Source organism: Botryllus schlosseri, chromosome 6, assembly GCF_051294905.1.
Source record: "Botryllus schlosseri isolate E-star chromosome 6, Bs_hap1, whole genome shotgun sequence".
NCBI classification, from domain to species: domain Eukaryota; kingdom Metazoa; phylum Chordata; class Ascidiacea; order Stolidobranchia; family Styelidae; genus Botryllus; species Botryllus schlosseri.
In genome coordinates, this window is record NC_137241.1 from 8650350 (window position 1) to 8675506 (window position 25157).

At 41.6% G+C, this 25157-nt stretch overlaps 2 protein-coding genes across 2 annotated transcripts in view; one reads left to right on the top strand and one right to left on the bottom strand.

Moving 5' to 3' along the window:
- LOC145440848 (cell division cycle-associated protein 7-like) overlaps window positions 1–25157 on the bottom strand; it is a 346780-nt gene that overhangs the window by 145063 nt on the left and 176560 nt on the right. The gene's annotated exons all lie outside the window — the stretch shown is intronic.
- Window positions 1604–19426, top strand: LOC145440824 (exostosin-1a-like). The gene is made up of 12 exons (XM_080318576.1): window positions 1604–1894; window positions 3500–4227; window positions 4289–4441; window positions 11460–11661; window positions 11734–11853; window positions 11916–12048; window positions 12448–12566; window positions 14202–14402; window positions 15334–15494; window positions 15558–15688; window positions 16780–16897; window positions 18089–19426. Exons 1-12 carry the CDS (start codon window positions 1820–1822, stop codon window positions 18204–18206), a joined length of 2259 nt encoding a protein of 752 aa, XP_080174702.1. The 5' UTR covers window positions 1604–1819; the 3' UTR covers window positions 18207–19426.

Below are 25157 nucleotides of genomic sequence, written 5' to 3' on the forward strand. Positions count from 1 at the left end.
TCGTACTCTGCCTCAGAAATAATTAAATGTAGCCTACCTAATAGTGATCAAGATGTCACAGCTCGCAGGATTTGCAATAGGAATATATCTGTATCTGTAAATGTGCCATCTAACCATAGGCGGATCACAGATATTGAAGTTTTTATTGAAACCAAACCATATTGTAACGAAACTGAATATCTCGGTAAAAGTACAATACTAATCAGATGTATGAAAGGGTTACACTTTTATAAATTAGGAAATCTATTGTCTATGATCTGCTGTCCTATGGAATATGAAGACGTTGCTTACACTACGTTGGCCTGAAATAGATCTTACAAACGACTTCGTGAGCACTCCTTACCAACGCAATGCAGTGTGCTTCGAAAAAAATGATGCTAAGTACGTACTACACTGCATACCTGACATACTACAAAAGAGGAAGCCAGTGCCTTGAAAGCAGTGGAAGCAGATGAAATAGCATAACATTTTTTGATTTCAAATATTGCACTCTTTCACCCACCTTTGCGTTCTATTTTATACTAATTGTTCAATTTATACTAATTGTTCAATTTTGTTTTGTTATCAGTAAATAGTTGTATTTATACTCAATAATTGTAATCCACCTGTTATTGGAAGGTAGATTTACAATTATATGCCTGTGGCAAATACTGTGAATGGTGAACTGTGAATGGTGAATGGTACGGTAACGTATATTTGAAGATTTTCAAAGACAGTGTTCGATATGAAAGTGATGTCCTAATCTTCAAAGATTCGCCTTGGCGAGGCTTTGTTTGGTAGGTCGTGGGTTCAATCCCCGCCACGTCAGACCAAAGATTTGGTCAAAAAACTGTCATCCGTAGCTTTCCCGCTTGGCGATCATATCCCATATCAGCATATCCTGATAACCTTGCGCCATCGTCGTGACACCCTGATGGTGCAGACAAAAATAAACAGACTTCCTCCTGCTTTCTCAAAATTTGCTGTCTCGATTAATATGTTACTAGTCTCTTCTTGCACTAAGCTATCTCGCAACTGAAAATTTCGACATATCAGTCAAATATTCCACTGGACGTTGAACTCCAGACACTTTCTATCAATAAGATGAATTCGAAACAGGCATTGTGATTGTTTGCTAACTATCTCACATCTGTCGCATGATCCAATAAAAATTCCCCTGAAATCTAGTACCTTATTGTACAAAGCAGAATGTTGCTGTGCTTGTAATGAAAACTGACGAATATACCAGTTGAATATTCCCATTGTTCAGTGTTTACTGCTCTACCCATTTCCCTAATCTCTACCTATTTGAAGAATATTGTTTCATGTCGGAGCTTAATAAGTTCAAGTGCCATGCCAGTAAATCTGCTATGAACCTGGCTAAAATGAATCCAGGGTTTTCCTGAAATGTAAAGTTGGCGAGCTGACAGGCTGCTTTACCAGATTTTGCGAATTAGTTTGTATATCTCTGCTTTCGAGAACCTCAATTTTTAGAATTTGTACTGAGGAGAGGCAAGGCAAGATAGACTTCCGTCACTTCTTGGTAGGAGACTAGACTAAGAAACAAGGAGTTCCATTATTTAAATATCCACTTTACTGTGTACTTTCTACTTGGATTCCTTGCTTTGAGGTTGTTCCGCTTATGTGTGTTTATCAACTGAACCTGCAGTAATTATAATTGATATATTATATTCTTACAGATTAGCATAGTATGACGTTGATTGAATGAGATAATCATATTTTCGAGATACTAGAGGCGTTCCATGTGTACGTCCGTCACCCTCACAGATATTCAGCGATAATATAAATGAACCGCCTGCCTTTTAGGCACGGCATATAAATGCAGGCGAAGAAGCGGTATGCCCTACTAATCTGCACTGTCTGCCTTGCCATTTTCTTATATATTGGTTTTACGGTGAGTTTTGCTTTTTGATCCAACTGTTGATTCTACCGTCACAGTTCAAGCTCTATTTTTGTATTTGGTTAGCTAATATACATAAGTTGGCGAACAATAATATACTTATTTCATTCACTGTTTTACCGAATTTTCTCAACCTATCATAGTTTCTATTTTGTAAGAATGGGATTGGTGATTCAACTAGTTAGGGCTATGGCTACATGCACTGCACTCAGCAGTTATAGATTTTAGACTGTCACAAGCTATTTGTTATTTGGTTGGTGATTTTTTTTATACTGAGATTCAACGTCTGCGAAATCTTGATGGCTTCTGTCCTGTATTTCAATGCATCAACTACCTCAATCTCTTGTTATTTAATGTTGAAACCTAATCTATAAGAATCCAAGTTGTCTTTCTTGACGCAACATTGATTCCTTTAATTCTGATCTTGTAGTAAACGTAGTAGTTCGGTTCCGAGGCTCTATATCATTTGCTGCTATATCTATAGCCTACTTGTTACCATAAGTCAGCACTCCATCGATTTCCATACCAGTCACAGGCGAGAGATAGGCCTGAGATACGTTTAGGAATTAAAACTTAGGTTAACTAGTACTGGATCTGGATATATAAGACCCGTTATGCTGGTGTTAGTACTTATTTCACCCTCCAATGTGTCCATACATACCGGTACGGGTATGTAGCCTATAGACGTAAAACATATCGCTTCAACTAATTTAGAAATAAAAAAGTGTTCTTTGAAGCCTACATCAGGGTTGGGTAACTTCTTCAATAGATGAAGCGCATCTCTAAGGCACGGGTGTCAAACATACGGCCTGCGGGCCGCATCTGGCCTGTCAGACGATTTCATCCGGCCACGAAGCAATTCTCGGTAGATTTTAAAATGCTTATATTATCCAGCATATTTTTAACAAATGCCGAGATTTTTACCAAGAAATACGTCCATTTAATAATCCCTCAAGACAGCAAATGTCGATTATGTTCATTGTTCATAGGCCACATTAGAACCATCCGACAGCGTTCTTGGGGTTTGACTCTAGTCGCAATTAGGAACAAGTCGCTGACATTGACACCCAATTTTGACAGTGCAAAAAAGTGCACGGACCGACTTCAGAGTGTTATTGACAAATGTACTAAAAACTATAGTTATTCCCAGAATCGAAAACAACAATGTTATTTAATAATAACGGTGTTCAAATGGCCAATCACCGTATTTCTTTTGGCAATTCGGTTCTTTGCGAATAAAGGTGTTGCTAGAGTTGAACCGCTGTTGTCCGTAATATAATATAATATAATAATGTAGGCTTGATAATATAGTATTCAATTCAATGAGGTAGCATTTTGGCCCAGCCCGCGAGCGATCTGGAGGTTTGAATCCAGCCCGCAATACAAGTTGAGTTTGACACCCCTGCCCTGATGCAATGCAAAAAATAGCGACTTCACATATTCCAGATGATGTCACAATATCCAAGAATGAAAACTGATATCAGGGCCTACCAGGACACGTTGTGGGCCATATGTTGCCTGCCCTGGCTTATTAAAATGATGATAATTATAGTATGTTTTGCGGTGTCCTGAAACCGATATTGAAACAATAATTTTCAGATTTCCCACTCAATCGGAACAGGGGATACCGAGAAGAGGTCAACTAAACTTCCGAATGGAGAATATGCCGAGTCACCGAGACTGGCAGACCAAAGTCAACTTCGAGTGCTCACGAATTTTTTGGATCTGGACGACACCTCAATCGACGAGGACGTCCGAGATCCGCTCAGCCGCGCGCAGACTTATAAACACGTATATAAGGGCAGAAAATGCCGCATGGACAGCTGTTTCGATTTCGAACGGTGCCGGAGAAACGGTTTCCGCGTTTATGTCTACCCTACATCGAAAGACCAAAAACTTTCTGAAAATTACAAGAACATTCTCGACGCAATCAAAAGATCCCGACACTATACCAGTGACCCGGATAAGGCCTGTCTGTTCGTGTTGAGCCACGACACCACGGACCGGGACCGTATCTCTCCGGACTATGTGTCGAGCCTCGGCTCTAAAGTGTCGCGTTTGAAACACTGGAACAACGGGCGCAATCACGTTATTTTTACGTTGTACACCGGCACTTGGCCGGATTATTTGGAGGATATGGAGTTTGATATCGGCGAGGCCATCTTGGCCAAAGCCAGCTTTAGTAAGACTTATTACAGAGACGGGTTCGACGTGTCGTTGCCGCTATTCGGCAAGAGTCACCCGCTCGCCAGCGGCGACTCAGGTCACCTGAAGAGAAACCTCTTTCCGCCGTTCAGAAAATATTTATTAACTTTCAAAGGGAAACGGTGAGCGCGGTGTTGGCTGTGTTTGTCGACTGCCCAATATCAAGATTACCTATGTTTGCAGATACACCTACGGTATTGGCTCGAACACGAGGAATGCACTTTATCATATTCATAACGACGATGATATAATTATGTTAACAACGTGCAGACACGGGAAGTCGTGGGAAAAGCACGCCGACGGCCGATGCCGGGCCGATAATGAACAGTACGACAAGTGAGAAAAAATTTTCCGATACAGTTTTGCGAGTGTGGCTGCTGGTAATCACGTTAGTCGGGTTTTGAAAGCGGCAGGCGATGCGATTCTAGTTACTGCTCGATATTTATTGATTTCGTTGTTCCGCGCGCGACGCGAATAGAGTTCAGCCAAGTGCGACCGACTTTGCGCGGCAGAACCCGGCTTCGTCTAATGTTTGGAGTAATTTATGTTTCATTACGGAAAAAGCAATTTCGTGCGGCTCTTATGCACACGCCCCGTGGCTGACAAATTGCGACGCGAGCCGATGAAAATACCCGCCACCAACCAAACTCGGGCGAATAGATAATTCAAGGTATCCAATTGGAGCCGAAATTCCGGTAGCGTAATTCTAATCTAATTTGTGAAATGTTTCTGTACTGTAATTTTAATTCGAATCTAATTTCTTGTGCTACATGAGAACTGTATAGTGCGAAATGGGCCAACTTGGTGTACAAAGATTTTAAATTCATATGATTACTAGAACTTTGATTAGATATGAACAAAACTTGATTTTTGTTATATTTCTTTGCAATTGGGGATTTAAATCAATCTCCAAGTTTTTGCTAATTCAGAAATTCTAATCAAACTCGAAGAACTGTGTAGCTAAAATTCCAATTTGATTTGGTAAAAACGAACACTTCTAAGTTCTAATCATCCTACTCTGCCCGCGGCAGCCTTTGTGGTGGGCCGTGACGTTGCGGGCTTTTGCGGCGCGTCCGGCCCGTTAGGTAACCACGCCGAGCGCTGCCGGGAAGCGTTAATTCGTAGGCTGGAGCCTGCCGTCTGTGACGGAACAGAACAGCGTTCAATTAGGTCACGGGGACCTTGTTTACTCGGCGGAAGTAACGGGTGTATCGCGTTTCCTTTGTCTTAGGAGCTAAGCCGCTTTGGCGTGAAGGGTCCGTGCCGCGGTTTCCCGAATCGTTGACACACATCCATTTCTTTGACTTGAGAGCGGCTTTGTGTTGCCGTTTCCGGGTTTTGTTCGCGTGGAATCTATAGTTCCGCGGCACTCGATTCGGCGATATAATTATCCCGAATCAATTTTCGCACGGTGACTTACTTGCTTGTTAAATATTGCCGGCGTCGTGGTATGTATCTTTGGAGCGGTGGCGGACTTGGAGATCAAATATTTCCTCTAAAGGTTTAATGGGTGGCTGGACACAATGATTGAGTGCTTGAATCTGAATCTAGTACTAATTTTTAAGATTCTAGTCAGGTGACAGTAGATGATATATTCTAATGCTAAAATCATAAGCTCCTTTTCACTTTTCACTATCACTAAGTCGGTGGGGGGGGGGGTCCGCGAAGCAATTTCAGGTGGTCCGCGAAATCTCCAAATTTGCAAAATGGTTGATAACCTAATTACTATTTTTTTTAATCCGAGAAATCACGAAGCAGTTCCGCTTCACAACCGCTAAAACTTACCGACTCGCGGAAACAGAATGGTCGTCTGAGATGAAATATTCTACTATGCGAACTCATTTTAATCGCCAAATTGCCTATAGCCCACTTATACAAACATATTGCTATTAAGAGATATTTTGTTGGGGTTTGGGAATAAATATAAATTCGCTTGTTAAAACAATTCATTTTTCCTGTGACATACATAACCGTTATTTCGAAATAACTTCAGGATGAGCCGCTACATAGAAATTACTAGGCTGGGCGTTTGACGCTGGACAGGACAGCATTGTCCGCTAAGTGCGTATTCGGACTTTCGACATCATATGTAGTATTGTGATATCCCTCCGGTCTTTGATTTTTTTCCGTACCTAGTCTTACCGACTGTATTGTCTTCACTTTCATTCTTACGCCAACATGCTTGCGTGAAGATGTGCTATGAAGCTGTTCGCTGTAGGCCGCAACTCAAAGATCCACCTCAGGCTTAGCGTGACTCTCGGTCGGTGATCCCTTATCTCCCCTCTGGCGTTGCGCGGTCGCGTGCTGTAGTACGGGGATTAGGCCGGGACTTAAACTTGGCGCTCGATCACGGATGACGCCAAATTAGGCGCTGTACGTGTACACTGCGGCGCGGCATTGTTTATTTCACCAGGTCGGGCGAAAATCTAGTAGCCTACCGTACCTGATTCTATGATGTAATTTCGGAGTCCAATGGGCAGACCTTGACAGCTAGATAATTCGGGATATGCCGGTAGTCTAATTATAATCAGATTTCTGAAACGTTACTTTGCTCTAATTCTAATCTAATTTGCGAAGTGTTTCTAAGCTCAAATCTTAATTTTAATGTCATTTCTGGTTCTCCTGAAAATGCTGCAGAACTGTGTGATCTGAAACGAGCCAAGCTTGGTGTACAGACATTTTGCCATACTGTTACTTACGATAATGAACTCTGATTTGGTACGAACCAAACTTAATTCAATTTACAAGTTTTCACGAATTCGGTAATTCTAATTCGAATCTAATTTAACTTGAAGCTATACTTCTAATCTAATTTGGAAAAAACCTGTGTAATTATTATAATAACATAAATATTCTAATATGGAAAAGACAAAAATTATCTAGTCCAACTCCGTCCGTGGGTCTGTTGCGTTATCGCTTTATCGTGGTCTCGGCGTACTCATAACGGAATCGCAGAGCAGCGTGGCGGTCGCGCGGCGTATAAATTAGGTCTGCTTCTTGCGTTTGATGGCGGCGTAAAAACGCAGCGTTACGACGTCGTTTTACGCCAGTCGTTACTTCTGAAAATGCCGCGATCGCCATTGTCGTCCAGTACTGCGTCTGTCAAATCGGTGCATCCCAATCTTTTTCAATTAGCGACCCACTTTGAATGCGAGTTTTATTGTGAGACCCACCATGAGATATAACCAAAGAATAAAAATATATTAATGAGAAAAGAAACAATGTATTTTATACATAATACATGTAATTTACTATTAGTGTGAAAATTGAGCTTGCTTATTCGATATTGTCACATCAAGTCTAGGCTTGGTTGAATACAAGCTCAAAAGCATTAATAACGTGACCGTTTTCAGGGTGTTCCGACCCTTGGGTTTAGTTACAGGCAGCGGTGAATGGCAAGAGAAATTTGGTGGCGTTCTCTGTGAGATATTGAATTATAGAAACATGTAACATGTAGAAATGCTTGGGGAGCACTGTTTGAATGGTGCGGTTTTAATGTTTCACTGTTATTTCGGTGGTTAAGGCGGTAATCAGAGGAGAAACATAATTCCAGACTCCGTGGGATCGAAAATATGGTGATTCATTATTGGACTCTTGTCGTTTGTATCAATACTCAATTCGAAATTCAAGTGTTGTTGCGGCCGCTCTAATTGTACATATGCTTTTATTCTATGTAAGGACCATCGTAAGTTATCCACTACTAGCTAACTAGACCTACTCTAATGCGCCTTCAGAGCAGGAACGTTTCCCGTTGGCAGATAGTCGTATATGAGGCGTTGCACAGGGGCCTCGTATCAAGATAGTATGCTTGGATATCGGTGCTACTTGCGGACACAATTTTATCGGTATTCTCTATTCTCTGCCTAAACAATCATCGATCCTACCACTTCTGATCGCATAACTGTTAAAACACCCCAAGGAAAAGACATTTTCTAATCGTCAATCAGATTCATTTCACTCTTTGATGCCTAATGTTCTCAATACATCAGTCGAAAGTCGCAACCACAATGGGGGCGCTGATAAATCAGTGCAGCTAATTATGCGATATCATTATATGTAATGTAATACATACATTATACTTAGATGTCGATCTGATCTGTTAGCTAATCAGGTCATTAGTAGATAGTCTGGCATCTTGTATTTTGGGCCTCTTGCCCTGTCGTGATAAAAATTTGTAAAATCCTAACAGCAATCTGACGTAATAAAGCATGAAAATGCGCTGCGCGTTTCTGTTGCATTATTGATAGCGTCTTGGTTACACACGCCGTTACTTTATTGATGTTTTACTGGCATGTAACGCCGAACGCGTCGCTTGAGCGGTTAGTGGTAGTTACAACTGACGAGTCACTACCGGAATAATTGATCAATTTTGGATGGCTGCCTGTCAGTGATATTTTCATCTGGGCATTATTTGGAAATACATTGTCGATATGTGTAATAGAATGTAAAGAATAACAACAATCTGCACCAATGCAAATTTGAGCGATACTAGAGGTTGTAGGTTAACACGCAACTGTGTCTTGTATCACTATTGCAGTACTGTATTCATGTCTTCAAACTCTTTACCGCTTTTGATCAGATAACTGTTGAAACACGAACAACGAAACACACATTTTCCGATATTCAAACAGATATCTTAGATCTTTGATACCCAATATATACAATTTATACATCAATCGAAAGTCGCGACCACGATGTGGGTGCTGATGAATCAGCGTAGCTAATTCTGCGATATCATTATGTAATACCTACATTGCGCTTACAAAACGATCTGCTGGCTAATCACCGGTAGATTGTCTGCCATCTGGCGTTTTGACATGTAATTCCCGGTTTTTAGCCGCTATGCAAGCCCGTAGAATCTCATTATAATATTCAAAGTTAAGCCAAGCGAAAAGCGGCCACTTGTTTGTAGACGTAGTTTGTGACGAAACACTGTACGTGTTGAGGAGTCATCCAGAATGATTGCTCTCGAAGGAAATATCGCTGCACCAGAGCGCACCTGCTGCTTGTTTTGCGGAAATACATATAAATGGCTAAAAGGGGTATGGAAACGATTAAGCACTTCCTCGTAATGTGTAATGTACTTCGACCTTATAAAGCTGAGTTCCGTGTAATGCTTCGCGGGAGGATACAATATACTATCGACCGCACGGAATGCTTTCACGGTTCATCGTTAAGTTACTGCTATCGGATATCGTTCAACTGCGGCGCGATACGGAGCAGATATGTATTTCAACACATTAAGCCTTAATCTAATCTTGTACACCTGCCAGATAGATTAGCGCACGTTCTCTTTCGCTTGTAGCGTTGCGATAACGGCGCGGCGTAATCTCCCATTGAGTATTACGTATCTGCGGTGTTATCAAAGTCACGGTCAATGAATCATTGTTTGACGACCTGAGGAATACAATGCGGGTATAGAAAACTGGATATTTAACATCGAGGCGGGATATTAAACGATTTCGTCGCGTATGCGTATTCTTTGCTAGACAACAAAGTGATTTTCCCTGCACGGTGTGCGTAAGGTATGTAATATCGCGTACCGGTATACAGCAAACTGATTTCGTGCGTGCGGCGGCAGTGTACGGGAAACAGCGACCGATGTTAACAGCACCTTGCCTTGAAAAGGAAAGCTAAACATGGCACTGTGACATCGAATGGCATTCCGGCAATGGACGGTGCCAATTTAACATTGAAGTTTGCCTCTATATGGAGTTACTCAAACTCTCTGTTTATTGTAAGTCTGTGGGTGGTGGTGTGAAATTAGTCATGGCACATGCGAAATTGAATTCCAATTGTCGGAATTTTAATCTCACCAACTCTAGTCCTCCACGGGCAAGTCGTCAGCTGTAGCGTAGGTTAATCGGGTGGTATTTGATTTTAGCGTTACTGGTTTTTATTGCTCTCTGTGAAGCTGTCAAAGTATTTTAATGGTAAGTCTTAATAATGCAATGCGTCCCTGTCCATATACTGATTGCTGTAAACATGGTAGGTTTACGCTGATTTACCTCGTGATACTATTTCACGAAGTTGTAAAGTATTTATCAAGATCCTTAGATTTATTTTTGGTGTCTGGTACTTCGTGATATGATCATCATAGATTTAGAATATTTTTTCTTAGCAACTAAGTTGGGAATAATAGGTTTTTAAATTGTGTCAACTTGTCATACTATCGAATGCTGGAGCATTGCAGACTGTTGCACAAACGACCGCCGCTGCGGGCAGCAGTTTTATTGATCCGTCCGCCCCGTTGGTCAAATATTCAGCTCCAACGAGGCTGCCGGGTTTATAGGCAGTCTAGGAAGTTAGACAGTGACTAAAGTATTTGCACAGTAAATGAAGAGCATGATAGCGGATAAGAGAAACTCTGGTGATTCACACGTTATATAAATAACCGAAGGAGGCACGGAACATGCCCCATATCTATTGTAACGATGGGAATCGCGCGAGGCTTTTATCTTCGCCGGACAAGATATCAGTTACTAACTACCCGGCGAGGTGGTAAATTGTTGTTTCGAGTTCGAGTTGCAAATTTGTTAAAAGCGTTGATTGCTTCTCCGGTTGCGTTCATTGATTCCGCGGCGGTGTTTTTTACCGAAAAAAATCTTGCTCGAATGTCACGAAGCTCAAGTTTCTCGGAATGTTGATGATAAGGAAACGTGATACGTTTGGAAATGCTTTATTGTGCACTCGCGGGGCTCCTGCTCGTACCTGTTTTCTCGTACAAGATTTCAACACAACTTCAAGTTTAGACTTCGTTAGACGGTGTTGACTGTCGCTCTGAAGTAGGCCTACTTCAATTTGAACCGTCAACTTGGCGTACCCTTTTAAAGTCGCGCGTTACCACATCATAAGCGTGCCTTCGCGCGAAGGGCCTTCGTGCCGAACCGGGTGTACTTGTGAAAAATAACATGCGCAGTCGTAAAGGTCATCTGTCCGTCGAAGCAAAACAATAGGCAACACTTTATTGGGGGCACGGAATATGAGCATAATGGATTCGGTTTGGGCGTGATTTGATTCTCCATTGATGGATTGTTTGCGGGCCATCCACAGGCAACGTGATCAAAAAAGGGTTATGAGAACCTTTCTGTTGATAAGATCTCACATTCCAGACGTGACGTAATCACCCCACGTCGTTTCTACTACGCTTTGCGAGCTCTCCGATTCTGACAGGGGTCTTTGTTCTGTTTTATGATACATACACAACTCCAGGTTATTACCTTGTATGATTCGGGATGTTTGCTTTTGTATCTATGTAACGACGATACTCTTTCCGTTAGATATGAGATACGGCGAAGATCGCTATCGCGTTCTGGTTTTAACGTATTGCCATCGTTTTCTGTTGATTTTGTAGGTGGGACTACGATGAGCTACTACACAATTCCACGTTTTGCATGGTTCCGAGAGGCCGTCGGCTTGGCTCGTTTCGATTTCTAGAGTCGTTAAAGTCCGCCTGCATTCCTGTCGTGTTAGCTAACGGCTGGCAGTTGCCCTTCGAAGAAATCATCGATTGGAAAAAGGCCGCGCTACCATGGGAAGAACGATTGTTACTTCAAGTACGACTGCGTTTTCCATTAGTCAGCAGTTCGTTTCCGATAAGCTCGATAAGATTCGCGTTTCGTCTCCAGGTGCCCGGCATGATAAGGGAGATAAGCCCTGACGATATTATGCTTCTAAGGCAGCAGTCACAATTTCTGTGGAACAAGTACTTTTCGTCCGTCTCCCGAATCGTAGATACGGCTTTGGAGGTACTGGGCCTTTCTCATTAATTTCAAAGGCGCTTTTAAACCGTAATTTGCATTCCCGACAGATTATTCACGACCGCGTCTTCCCAGAACTCGCCAGGCCCCCGCAAATTTGGAATTCGAACCAAGGGGGCTTAGTGTATTTGCCTTCGTACAGCACGGAATTACACGCCTACCCGAGTCAGTATAATCATATTGGTAAGTTGTCCCGGGTAATGCCATGTTACACTTCGAGAAAATTATGCGTTTGTTGCGAGCCGCCGTTAAGTGCGACTCTTCAGTCGCTAATGGCCACTTATGCAGACACGGCATGGAAATGCCACTCAGTTATGGCATTGTTCGCGAATCAAGTTTTTTTTATATTCCTTGCGGATATCTCTCAGCGAAGCGTTCAAGCATGCTAATTTGCTGCCGCCGTGCCCGTTCGCCGTGTTATTCTTACTGCCAAGTTCCTGTTGTCTAGGAAAGTGTATCGTTTTGTGGTTTGCGGTCCATATTTCGACAGGCCACTGATTGAAACGGGCTCATCCGTCGCGTATCACTCGGAAATTTCATCGCCTTTTTAAGGCAAATATTGACAGTGATTTTGTAATCTAGGAACGAACGTACCGAGGAACTTCACTGCTGTGATTCACGCCACGTCGCCCGTAACCAGCTCGGCCGCCCCTATTGTTAAGCTCGTGCGTACTCTGTCTCAATCGGAGGCCTGCGCGCAGGTAATTACCGGCGTTTAATAGCCTTCTTTCGCGCCCGTGTAGAGTCGGCAATTAGAACAATGATGTGGTAATAGTTCTTTTGTTAGATCCTTGCGCTATGTCTGCGTCTCGACCGGAAGGTTACAGATGGATTCGGCACTTGGCGAATTCGGCGTTACAAATGTAATGACCGTAATTATTATGATAGCGATCCGTCAATATCGTTTTAATGCAATCGAAAATGAATGTTTCACGAATATGAGCGTGGATTGTGATAAAATTATGGCACTTGGTGAATCCGGCGTTTGGTATTTATGTATTGATGGGTTAGGGTTAGGAGTTAAGGAGTTGGGAATCTATGGCTCTTTTGATGATAAGATATGGCTCTCCCGCTAAATGTTGATTTTGCACTTAATTAGCATTCTAATTGTCAATATTTCTGCAGCTTGTTTGCAAATTTCGGCCATTATTCTTCTGGTAGCTGAGACAAGTCTTTGTGCAGTCAACACGGTGGCAAATCCCCCTTTTCAATATGCTAAAATTTATGTCGAATATTGCCTGCGTATGATTGCTCATTTATCAATTCAATATACCGGGTAGTGTTTTTTTTCTGCTCTCGGGCAAATCACATCAGTTTTTACATGAAAAATTTGGCACTTACGGCCCATCCCATGTAGTGAACTTTGATTTAGTGCTGCAATGACATCATGAATCTTCAATTGTGATGTAACAGAGGGTTAACATCGGTGTATGGCTCCTTTATGAATTACTAAAAAATATAGTTCCAATATGGCTCTTTAGTTTAAGTTAGTGTTAGGTTAGGGCAGGGCTGGCCAACCTTTTTGACCAAAGGGCCACATTCTATTGACGAACTTTTGCGCGGGCCACTATCCGCGCGAAGCGCGAAAATTTTTTGAAGTTCATAGGTCAATAATGTTGTCACTTGATTATATTGCGGGCCTGCTGTATATCGCTGGGCTGAGTTTGCTAGGACTGGGATATTCGGCGCATGGACATATCGATATCGAAAGCTGCGACCAAGATGGGTCAAGCATTTTGTGCCTAGGTTTCATAGTCGACGGTCTTACCGCGAGCGCAAACGCAAGGTCGCATATGTTGAACGACACTTTGTCTCGTAATCGCGAATATGGTTATAGACTCAATCTGATACCTTGGGTGTTCTTCCATTTTCGCAAAATGGCAACAATATTAAAAACAAGCAATCGAGTGACAACATATTGCCCTAAGCTTGTAGAAAATTTTTACCTTTGATAAATCTATCGCAAATTATTCTGCTTTATTGTAGTATACGAAGATATATACCAATATGTGAATGGCTGATGGATCTGTCAATGCGTCGGAACTGATATTTTAGCCATAACATCTCAAGTGTTGCGGCCAGACTAATCAAATTTTTGGTTGGCCTTGCCAGTTCAAAACCTGTGCAATCCATTTTTGATGATATTAGAAATTTCGGAAATTACCTCTCGGGCCACTCAAAACCTTCTCGCGGGCCACATGTGGCCCGCGGGCCATGGGTTGGCCGGCCCTGGGTTAGGGTAAGTGGAGTTCTTCTGACACTTAATTCATTGGGTATCTGGTGCCGAATTTAACATGTCGAATTCATCGACGGAAATTCCTGACTTCTGTTTTCAGATCGTAATCTTGTGGCATTGCGAGAAAGCGCCGCCAGCCACCAGCAGATGGCCTGTGGAGTCGCCGAAGCGGGGCAAAGTGCCTCTTAGCGTGATTCAGGACACCCCGCGACATATCGGACGCCGGTTTTGGCCTTTTGAACAGATCGACGCCGATGTCGTGTTCAGTCTGGACGAAGACACGATGTTGAACGCGGAAGAGGTTAGTGTTTTGCGTTGAAGTCTCGGGGCCCCGGTGATTTGCGGAGGCATTCCGCAGGGTTGTAAGTGACCAAATCTGACCATCTTACCAACGAGAAATAATTAAAGTAGCGCCGAGGTTGGCGAACACCGCTACATAGAAAATAAATCGGACAAGATTGCTCAGAGACAATATCGTGAATTGCGCAAGTCAAAATATACAGCGCCAGTCGCACACAATCGGCATGGCCAGTGGGAAGATATCAGAGAGTCACAGATTGGCAGAGGTGGTCCAGGCAGTAGCAGTAACAACTTGAATTTCTACTCCATTGTCAACATAAGTCAAAACTAGCTGAAGCAGTAGTTGAAACCACACAAATAAGAAGTCTCAAAAAGCAGAACTAACAGGGGCGTGACGATTTCACTTGTAAAAGCAAAACAAACCTATTCAGAAACTGCTAAAAGTGAGGAAAATGAGTATATTATAAATGCGAACCATTCGATATCACCAAACAGTTATAAAATGCCGGTTTAACAAGACTTGAACTGGAAACTGAGCAGTCAACGCAATGACTTGGACTCGGACTCGAGTGATAATACCATGACTCGGACTTGACTTGAGTCAAATCTATAAAAGCGAGATTGACTTGTGACTCGGAGCCTTGTGACTTTGCTACAACCCTGCAGTGAATCTTCTGAAACTTGGGTCTTGAAAATCACAGCAATGGCGTTGTGATAAAATAAGGTATGGGTCTGTGCGATATCAGAATCATCTAGTACTGTCAGTTTGAAGTGGAAAAGAGTCGGAACGACTTCGTAACCCGGTAAAGTCTGTCAATCAGTCGCCCACCTCCTCCAATCGACAGCAGTAAAAGAGACAGACGGCGTTAATAAATGCACTCCCTGGGAATTAACTTGACAAAACAGTTTTCAACGCCTGTTCACTATTTCAGATCGATTTCTCGTTCGAAGTCTGGCGTACCTTCCCGGATCGTATTGTCGGTTTTCCGGCGCGCAGCCACGTCTGGGACGAGAACCGCTCAAAACTAGCGTACACGTCGAAATGGCAAAACTCCTACAGTATTATATTGACCAGCGCAGCCTTCATTCACAAGTATGCTGAATGTCACTTGCGTCAGCCTCTGCTCGACTGTAACACCCGGGTTTTCTTTGTTAGGTATTATCTCGCGCTTTACTCTCAATGGTTACCGCCTTCGGTAAGGGATGAAGTGAATGAACTGGAAAACTGTGAAGATATCCTGATGAACTATCTCGTATCGTATGTCACTCAACTGCCGCCTATCAAAGGTAAGTACGTCGGTCTCGACTTGAGCCTAATCAATATCTGTCTGGGTCTGTCAACTCTTGCCGGTTACCAGTGATTTCAGCACATCTATATTGTAATAATGTATTCGAAAATGAATGACTCGCTGAATATAAACATGTATTGTAATATACGGCACTTGGTTAGCAAGATAATTCTATAATTCGTTTAGTCGATAACAGACAATATAGATAATATTAAGATCACATTATGTAACGTCCACTTGCAAACTAGAAGTTTTATTCATCTAATTGGACTAATTAGAGCGGAGTGGCGGTAATCTAATTCTAATCTAATTTGTGAAATGTTTCTATGCTCACTTTTAATTGGGGTCTAATGTCTGGTTTTCTAGAATATGCGACTGAGAACAGTGTAGCGCGCAACGAGCCAAGCTTGGTGTGATTTGATATGAACTTCACTTGATTCAATTTGCAAGTTTTCGTAAATTCAGTAATTCTAATTCTCATTTAGTTTGGAATTGTAATTCTAACTTGAAAAAAATTGTGTAGCTATAATTCTAATTCTAGTGTAATTTGGAAAAATTGTGCAGCTCTCTTTGAATAATTCAAATTAGAAAAGGCTGAAAATTTTCGTTCAACTTTGATATACGGCAATTGGCGATTTCAGCATTTTGTATTAATGTTTTCGGGTTAGGTTTGGGGAGGGGGTCCGCCAAGTGCCGAATTCACCGGTAACCGATTGTTATTATCTTGTCCAATATCGCGATCACTACTGCAACTGTTCTGGGGTAAAGGGTCTCCAGTACTGTTGGATTGATTTATGAGAACCGCAAGAGTCTGATTTTCCGTGAAAATCCCGAAAGGACGTGCTTTCTGAACTATGTATATGCCAATTAGAGTGGAATTACTAGTTTCTCACTCTTGTAAATATACATGAAGTTTATATGGGATACATTTCTCACATTACTGCCCCGAATTAGAAGATTCTGATTGCAAAGTGCCGCATTTTTATCGGCATAAATATATTGTATCAGTATCAGCTTAATATTTTGATGTAGGTCCGGTATTGATCTGAATGACTAATTATTGTACTTGACGCTCTTGTCGATGTGCAGTTACGCAAAAGAAGCAGTACAAGGACACGAGTGCAAATCAAGCCGGACAACCGGGCTATCACCAGTCCAAGTGGGCCGACCCGAAACACTTTGCGGAAAGGCAAGCCTGCATGAATAGGTGAGAATGAGCCCGGGTTTCTTTGCTGTGATTTCAATGTAGCCGCGGGATATCGGCGCCGGGCTGGAAAAGTTTTGTCTTGGTAATAAATGTGGTTACCAGCCTATTTCCGTGGTGAATGTGTTTTGTAGACTAGTTTGTCGAGTTCCATCATCAATTAAGTGTGGATTGATAGTTTACAAAATGTGGTGCCCGTTGACGTCAAATATCCTCGGGATAGTGTTCTGGTTTCAACATGTTGTATTTTGTAGAAGTACCTGGAAGGTACAATTACCGGTGGTCTTTTTAATTAAAATGTAATAGTCACACTGTGGGTTTCACTTACATTGTTGACTTTATTTAGCTAATTTGCAATAGACTTTGATTTTGATCTATCCGTCAAATAGTTTCAAGTCCCCAAAAATAGGATGATGACTTGCCATAATGATCTTGCAATCTCGGCGATGTCATAATAAATAAAATTCAAATTTGATAGGCTGACCTAAGGTTATGTCACCCGACATATGTTATGCGTTTACGATATGGTTCGGAACAGAAGAAGGTTCCGTTTGTCTTTCTTTACAGGGAGAACCTATGGTTTTCTCATTAACTAAAGTGATGACTTAACGAGTGTACAAGGTACACATGTACTGTTCAGTGTGCTATGTACACATGTACGGTAAAGTGTGCTGTGTCAAAAATAGATTCGAGAGCACATGCGATACTGGCCGATGAATGGAGAGTTACAATAAACATTTGCAGTAGCTATTAGCAACATCTCTTGCTCTTGACTTCCTGTTATTTCATTGCGTAAGAAGAGTTGCGTATCTAACTTGGTTTCAAGAGCTCCACGGAACATGCCATTCATGTATGTGTAATAGCCCGCAGGATTGATATTTGCGACGAAAATCCTGGATAATGTCGTGAATGAGATTGCCTTGTGACCGCGGTCAGGCAAAATCAAATTGCAGCAGCAGTGTGATTCCGCTGAATTGCATTTTAAATAGTCGGTAAACAGTAGTAGTTGATTTTATGAAGCTGGGACGGGAATCGGCTGAAAGTTTGTGCATATACAAATACACTTATCCAGTTTTGTTCAACTAAATTTGTGTTCTCAGTCCTCAATGCTACCTACCTCTGACTTGATTGCGACAATGAAAGCCAGAATATGACACAATATTATCCATGCTGTGACGGTGTATTTCAATTCAGGTTCGCAAAACTATTCGGCAGCGTCCCATTGACGTCGTCACAAGTCCGTTACGATCCGACATTGTTCAAGGATAATGTGGCGATCATTCGTAAAAGGTACCCGAAGACGGAAATATAGATATGGTACAGTGCCTTCCTTTTGCACAAGTCCCTGTGCTGAACAGGGTACTATTCTATCTATGTCATGCCAACGTATTGGTACCTCATATCATATATAACGCGTTATTCCCATCCAGTGTGGCGCAGTGTGTTCTTTATTTGCTATGAGTCAATCCGTTTATTATATGTATGTTACCGCAACATCACTTCTATCAAAGTGTGTGTGTGTGTGTGTGTCAAGTTGAACACTACTTACGGTTTATCATCTATTACGTGTTGTGTACTCTTATTACTTGATGGAAGACCGACTAACCACACATATGGTATTGAGAAAAATGCGTAGACAATTCATGAGAGGAAATATTCTATGATGTAATATGTAATGACTACCGTGTTGTCAATGTTCAAAACTCTTGAAGAAAGTTGGAATGTAAGAAACTATGCCAAAGTCTCTACATCCTTTCTCTGTGGTGACAGTTTCACATTTTCCTATGTTAGTAGTAGAAACAGTTACTACTATGCTGTATCTGCTTTCCCATGGTTACTATCATGTCAAAACAATTTAAACTCGAACCCATTATTCGAATCTATGATCGAAGTTGCTAAATATATATCCTGTTATCAGTACTAGTTCTGTAACAACTGTTTTTGCATTTGACTTTTGAATTATCACGTTATTGTGTAATCTTGTGCTGATGCGCCCTCTCGGACTGTTGCGCTCCATGCGATCTATATGTATACAGATTATATATTGCTTGATTTACATCATCATTTTTGATGATTCGCAGCATATTTTCTCGACTCGACGCTCAACTTATATTTATTTGTGTTTTTATCAGCATTCAGTTCCTAATTTAAACGCAATTTTCTACAATCTTTTTGCTACTTTTGTCCAGGCGTTATAGGAAATCAATTTATAGTATTCCCGAATATTTTGATGCTTTTGGGGTTATTTCACTGTCTTGTGAAGCAGCGTTTTCTTTCTAACTATTTTGCCTGTGCTCTGGTGACAAAATGAAGGTGGCGGAGATGTATCTGCACTTGCGCATTCACCCGTCGTTGATTTCGTATTAGGTTGATGCCATTGTGGTATTTTTCCGTATTAGGAAGTTGTGGGATGCTATTTCTTCGGATGATTTATGGGACTTGTAGGATTAATATTTTTCTTCATCATTTCGGCGCATTTGCTTACTGCTTTTATTCTAGAGTGCTTGCTAATAAAATGCATTTTGATTCATATTCTGTCTCCAGAGTTTATTCGGCAGTTGTAAGTGATCTCGGCTGTATTTGGTCACTTGATTTAAAGTTATCTGTCCTTGAACCTGATTCGAGTAGTAACTCGATTTCAGGAAATATTCCAAATAGAAATTTCTCACGGGATGATTGGTCCATTCTGGGAAGTTTCATAGCATGAGTTGATTAGGAGTTGATTACATTGTAGAACATTTTTGAGCTCCAACCAAATTTTACGATGTCGTATCAATCGTTCTATACAGCTGGGGCAGCCCACCCGTGATCCGCGAGGTAATTTTCAAAATTGGTTATATTATCAAAAATGTGAATTGCTCAGACTGTGAATTCGCAGGGCCAATCAACAATTTGATAAGTTTGGTCGCAACTCTGGGGATGTTGAGACTAAAATATCAGTTCCGACGCATTGGCAGATCCATGGGCGATGTTCTCTCTAATTCTTCACGAGTCTGGGCGGTCCCTTGGACAACACTGCGTAACGACTAAAATATAAGGTCATCACTTCGGCTTTTTTGTGCGAAGAGACTGTGTCAGCACTGCGCACGCGCGCAGCTTGGGGGGAACATTGTCCATGGGCCAGTCACATTTTTTGTAGATATTCGTACATTTTCCTCGCGCAATATGTTGTCCCTCGATTTCTTGCTTTTATTATTGTTACTTACCCTCTCCTGAAAATGAAAGTAACGCCTAATGTACCAGATTTAGTCTGACTGTATTCGCAATTACGAGAGAATTGTCCAACATGACACAGAAAGACCGTCGACGATGAAACCTACGCACAGAATGATTGACGCACGTTGGCAGAAGCTTTCGATATCGATATGTCCAGACGCCGAATAGTCTTGTACTTGCGAACTGAGCCCAGCAATATACAGCAAACCCGCAAAATACTCAAGTAACGATATTATTGACCTATAAACTTTGAAAAATGTTCGCGCGGCTAGTGGCCCGCTTAATGGTTCGTCAATTGCGGATGGCCCTTCGGCCGAAAAATTTGGCCGAATGGCCACCACCCCTGGTATACAGTAACAAGACAAAGAGACACACTCTGCCCGGGGTCTGGACTCGGGTTAAACTCTTTTTCATAGCCGTTCCCAACTCATATCTGATCGAGTGTACTTTCAGTACCGCGAATAAGCTGCTAACTCACAGCAGAAACTGACTTGACATATCAGGATGTAGATAACTAGGTATTTTAGCTTGCTTGAAGTAAACTCATAATTTTTTCGTAAATCAACATAAACAATATTGTTTTTAGGCACATTTGTGTTACATGAAATTTTTCCTCGCGCTACGCGCGATTTAGTATCACATATGTTGATTTTAATATGGGGACTACCACCCTAGCAAAAACTGCGATCAAAAATAACACACAAGTAACCATCATTTCCTGAAGCAATTTCAAGCAATTACTACTAAATAAATACTAGTCCATCCTCAAGATTACCGGACCACGACCTGACATATCGATCTCGCCTTCCATGACATGCCACCCCATTCTTTGTCGCCTGGTTTTTCTATACTATCTTCCTTTACTTTTCATTCAGTGTGCATGCCTCCTCTTTACATCGCCTAGCTAGGCCAAGGTGGGTGTCTGATTCCATAGACTACTCGAAGTCGCTTCGACACCTTCCTATCTTTTCATTGTATTGCCTTTTGTGGCGTATTGAACTGATAAAAATTGCTAATAAACCAATGCTGATGATGAAATAATAAGTCTGACTGTAATCGCAATTTTGAGAGAACGGTATAGAGTCGGTTTAGATGCTTTATTCAAAGATAGAGGTTCTAAACCTGGGGGTCATTTGCCTTTATTCTGGGGTTCGCGAAGATGTTGAACGTAGGCCTAATCAGCTTCCAAAATAGGCCCTGAGTAACTCTGCGCAAAGGAGCCAACCTTTAATTCGTAGCCAAATCAGCTTTTATCATATTTTAAGCTGAACCACGGAACATTTTCAAATTGGAAATGGAGTCGCGACCACAAAAGATTGGAAAAAGCCGGATGTGCGTTGTTTATATAGCTCAGTGGTGCGCAGTGAGCACCGGCATTAGGCTGATCAATAATCTTATCCTTGTGACATGAACAAGACTTAACGATGTAGGCTACATTGTGCAATTACCCTTCCTGCATTTTCGAAGTTATCATCCTAAACTAGTTCTACCGCTAACTTTGATCATGTGGGCGGAGAGATCGAGGGTCAAAATTATATAGTAGCCTAATATATGGAAGAACCAATGTTATTGACAGAATTCATTCAAATCGTTTAACGACCAGATGCATATAGAATAGGTCCACCATACGTCCTCTTTTAAGATGATTTGTCCCCCGTTTTTTACAAAATTGAAAGTGTCCTCGGATGACGCCTAAATGTCCTCTTTTTTGGGAATATGTCTTCTTTTTTTCCGAAAAAGTATTAACACGCAATCAAAAAGTTGACTAATAGCCAGAATTGGTTAGCAGAACTGTAGAAAAGTGGGTAATGAAGGAGCCGATCAAATTGACGACCTTTTTTGTAATCAAAACCACAAAAGTATCGTGAAAAATCGGGTTTTTCGGGAGCCGAGTCAAATTGATGACCTATTATTTTTTTAGTCAACACAGAGGTTTTGGTAGAAAAAATTTCAAATTCACAAGTTTTTTCAGCCGGTACTAGAGCTTTCAGAATTTTTGAAAAGTGCCCTCTTTTTTTGATCTCAAAATATGATAACCCTAATATAGAAACCAGATGCATATATAGTAAGCCACCAGAGGTTGTATCGATTACCTTACGGTGGGCCCAAGGTCAGTGTTTATTTGGGTAGGATAGGGCTGAAAAAAATGTGGCTTCGGCCGTGGTTACAATTTACATCACACAATCACAAACTACTGAATCGGATCGTGACCACCTCCAGTAGATAGGCAAACCTTTGCTGGTGTGACGTCATAATGATCTGACAATGTGCTACTACCTCATTTTGAAATCCGCCAGTGGACTCTAAAGAACGTCTGCAATTTGTGTCACAAAAATATGGTAAGATTGGTAACCCTACTCCAGCCCCCAGATCCGACGCAATGCCTTCGACAGTAAGTTACTCTATAAATCTATATCAATGGTTTCTAACCAATGTTCCCTCTAATTTTTCAAGAGTCTGCGCAAACACGCCAACTCACTGCGCAGGCGCTCGGACAACAGTGCTCAACCACTCTCCAATAGGGTGATAAAACTACTACTGGGGGGCTTCGCCCCCCAGACCCCCCTATAGGTCTCTAGGCTTTTCCGGTACTTCTCATCTACATTGGGTGCCCATTTAGTAGCAGCGTCTCTAAACGCGCGAAGCGCGAAAAATTTATATAATTCATGATTGCATCGGCCAATATGATCGGGAATTGCATATATATTGCTATCAATTTTTATCCTCTCCCTGCTCACATAATCAGATTTACCGGTAGAGCTGATCCAGTGAGGTGTGTTTGAATATATATGCCCTCTAAATAACAATAAAACATCTTCGGGCGTACCCGTTGATATAATGACTTCGTCACATGATGCTATTTCCAGTATTTCGTGACCCCCTATCTGCTGTGTCAAAAGATGTTGAAATCGCCAAAACGTACTAAAGTAAAAGACGTACACGGTTTCAAATTGGTATTTCTTAACTGGAAAATAATGTTCCCTCGATATGGCATTTGTCTTGTTGTGGGACTCGGATCGCCAGGACAGGAGCATTCGGCGCCAGCCATTTAGGCGCCTATGGACATGGACAATTACACATATATTTGTATATATCGAAGTTTTCGGTCAGCACCGGGGCAGTCTTTTTCGCCCAAGGTTTTCTCGCTGCTGATCGTTCTGGCGCACTTCTTGGAGTCGCATGTTACATAGCCTTTAACTTCATATATCCTGGCACGTCATGGTGCGGTAATGGTTGACGCTCAACTGCCCATTTCTATAAATCATGCGTAATTTTTGTTGGGAAAGGGTAACCAATAATCAGATATCTGACAATAAGAAAACGCGCGTAGCGCGAAAAATAATTCTTGAATAATTCCAAAAAATACACCATGATTTATGTTAATTCTCGAAATAATTTTGGACCCCCTTCGAGCTCGGCCCCTCCAATTGGGGGGTTTGGGTGCGAAAGTTACGGTCCTGAGTAAATCTTACGCAATGTTCATGCCACGCGGAGAAGACTATTCGTTAGTTTCTCGGAGATTAACTTCGAGCTAGCCCATTATTATTTATAACTTTGTTAAACCATGTTATTTCGCTATTCCCGGAAAATAATGCGCTATTGAAATGATATCAGTATCGCTCTTGCGTACGAGACCATACTGAAAAAATATCTTCCGTGAGACGCACGTGATTGTGAATTCTCATTTCTTCACAGAGCGCAATAGTTACCTTTGTGGGGCGCACTTGTACCTCGATTTCAGACTTCAGTGATAACACTATTTGGCCCTGACAATGTTACATCTTAATTTTTACGAATCTGCGCGCCTGCGTGTTCCATTGGACAACAGTGCGCAACAACTATAAAAAAAAACATCATTTCTGATTTTCTGTGCGCAGCGTAGATTTTCTGTGCGCTGAGACCTTTTCAGCACTGCGCAGTTGCGCACGTGCGCAGCTTAGAGGGAACATTGTTCCTAACCTTTTCATGGTTGAGAACCAATAATCATATTTTTGAACGGTTTAATAACAATTTGATAGTAATACGATTTCAAATACTATTGTGGCCGGGCTATATTTTCCCATAAGTTATAGCCTTTGGAAATGTAGGTAGTGTTTGAAATTAGCACTGTGATGTGCGGGTTACCATACGTCCTCCTTTTCAGGTTTTTGAAAATGTCCTCTGATGACGCCTAATTGGCCTCCGTTTGGTAATTCGTCCTCCTTCACAGCTTTTACAGCTAGGATAATGGACACTGGACAGATTACTCTAAAATAAACATATAATCGTCGAGTCATATTTTCATTTGAACAAGACACACACAATGTACAATGCGATAAGACACAATGCGACTTAATGAACAGATAGGAGGATGCAGAACGACGCGTATTTGAGGTATTTTAGACTGACATCCACCTCGGCCTAGAGTGCGCCCGATGTCACAGTTCTTTTCGATGTTGACAATAGTCGTGTTTCAATTAGTCGAGGATTTTCTATTAGTTCTAGTTCTAGTTCTAGTTGCGAAATTTAAAAGGTGAATATTTGTATAGTTTTAGTTGCGGATTTTGAAAATTGGGTAACTTCGTTCTAGTTCTAGTTGCCGATTTTGAAAATTGGCTACTTCGAGTTCCAGTTCTAGCTGCGGCTCTTGAAAATTGGGTAGTTCTGGTTCTAGTCATAGTTGCGAGTTTTAAACATTGAGCAGTTCTATAGTTCTATTTATAGTTGCGGTTTTTAAAACTCCAGTAGTTTGTAGCCTACAAGTCGGACAGTTACTGAATGGAAAGAAATAAGGGATAACATAAAACAACCAGTGACAAAAATTTATGACGCATGTGCGATAAGCGAGGTCAATGTGAATGTGAATACAAGAAAACGCATTGCTTTATCAAGTATGCCGGACCCCAATTGTGGAACAACATCTCGCCGGCTATCTGACAGTCGTTGAGCATGTCCGCATTCAAGTCGTAATACAAACAATTTCTTCTCAGGGATATCTAGGCTGGATATCCTTGTTTCTAATCTAAATGAATACTAGCCAGCCTTCGGGATTACCGGACCACGACCT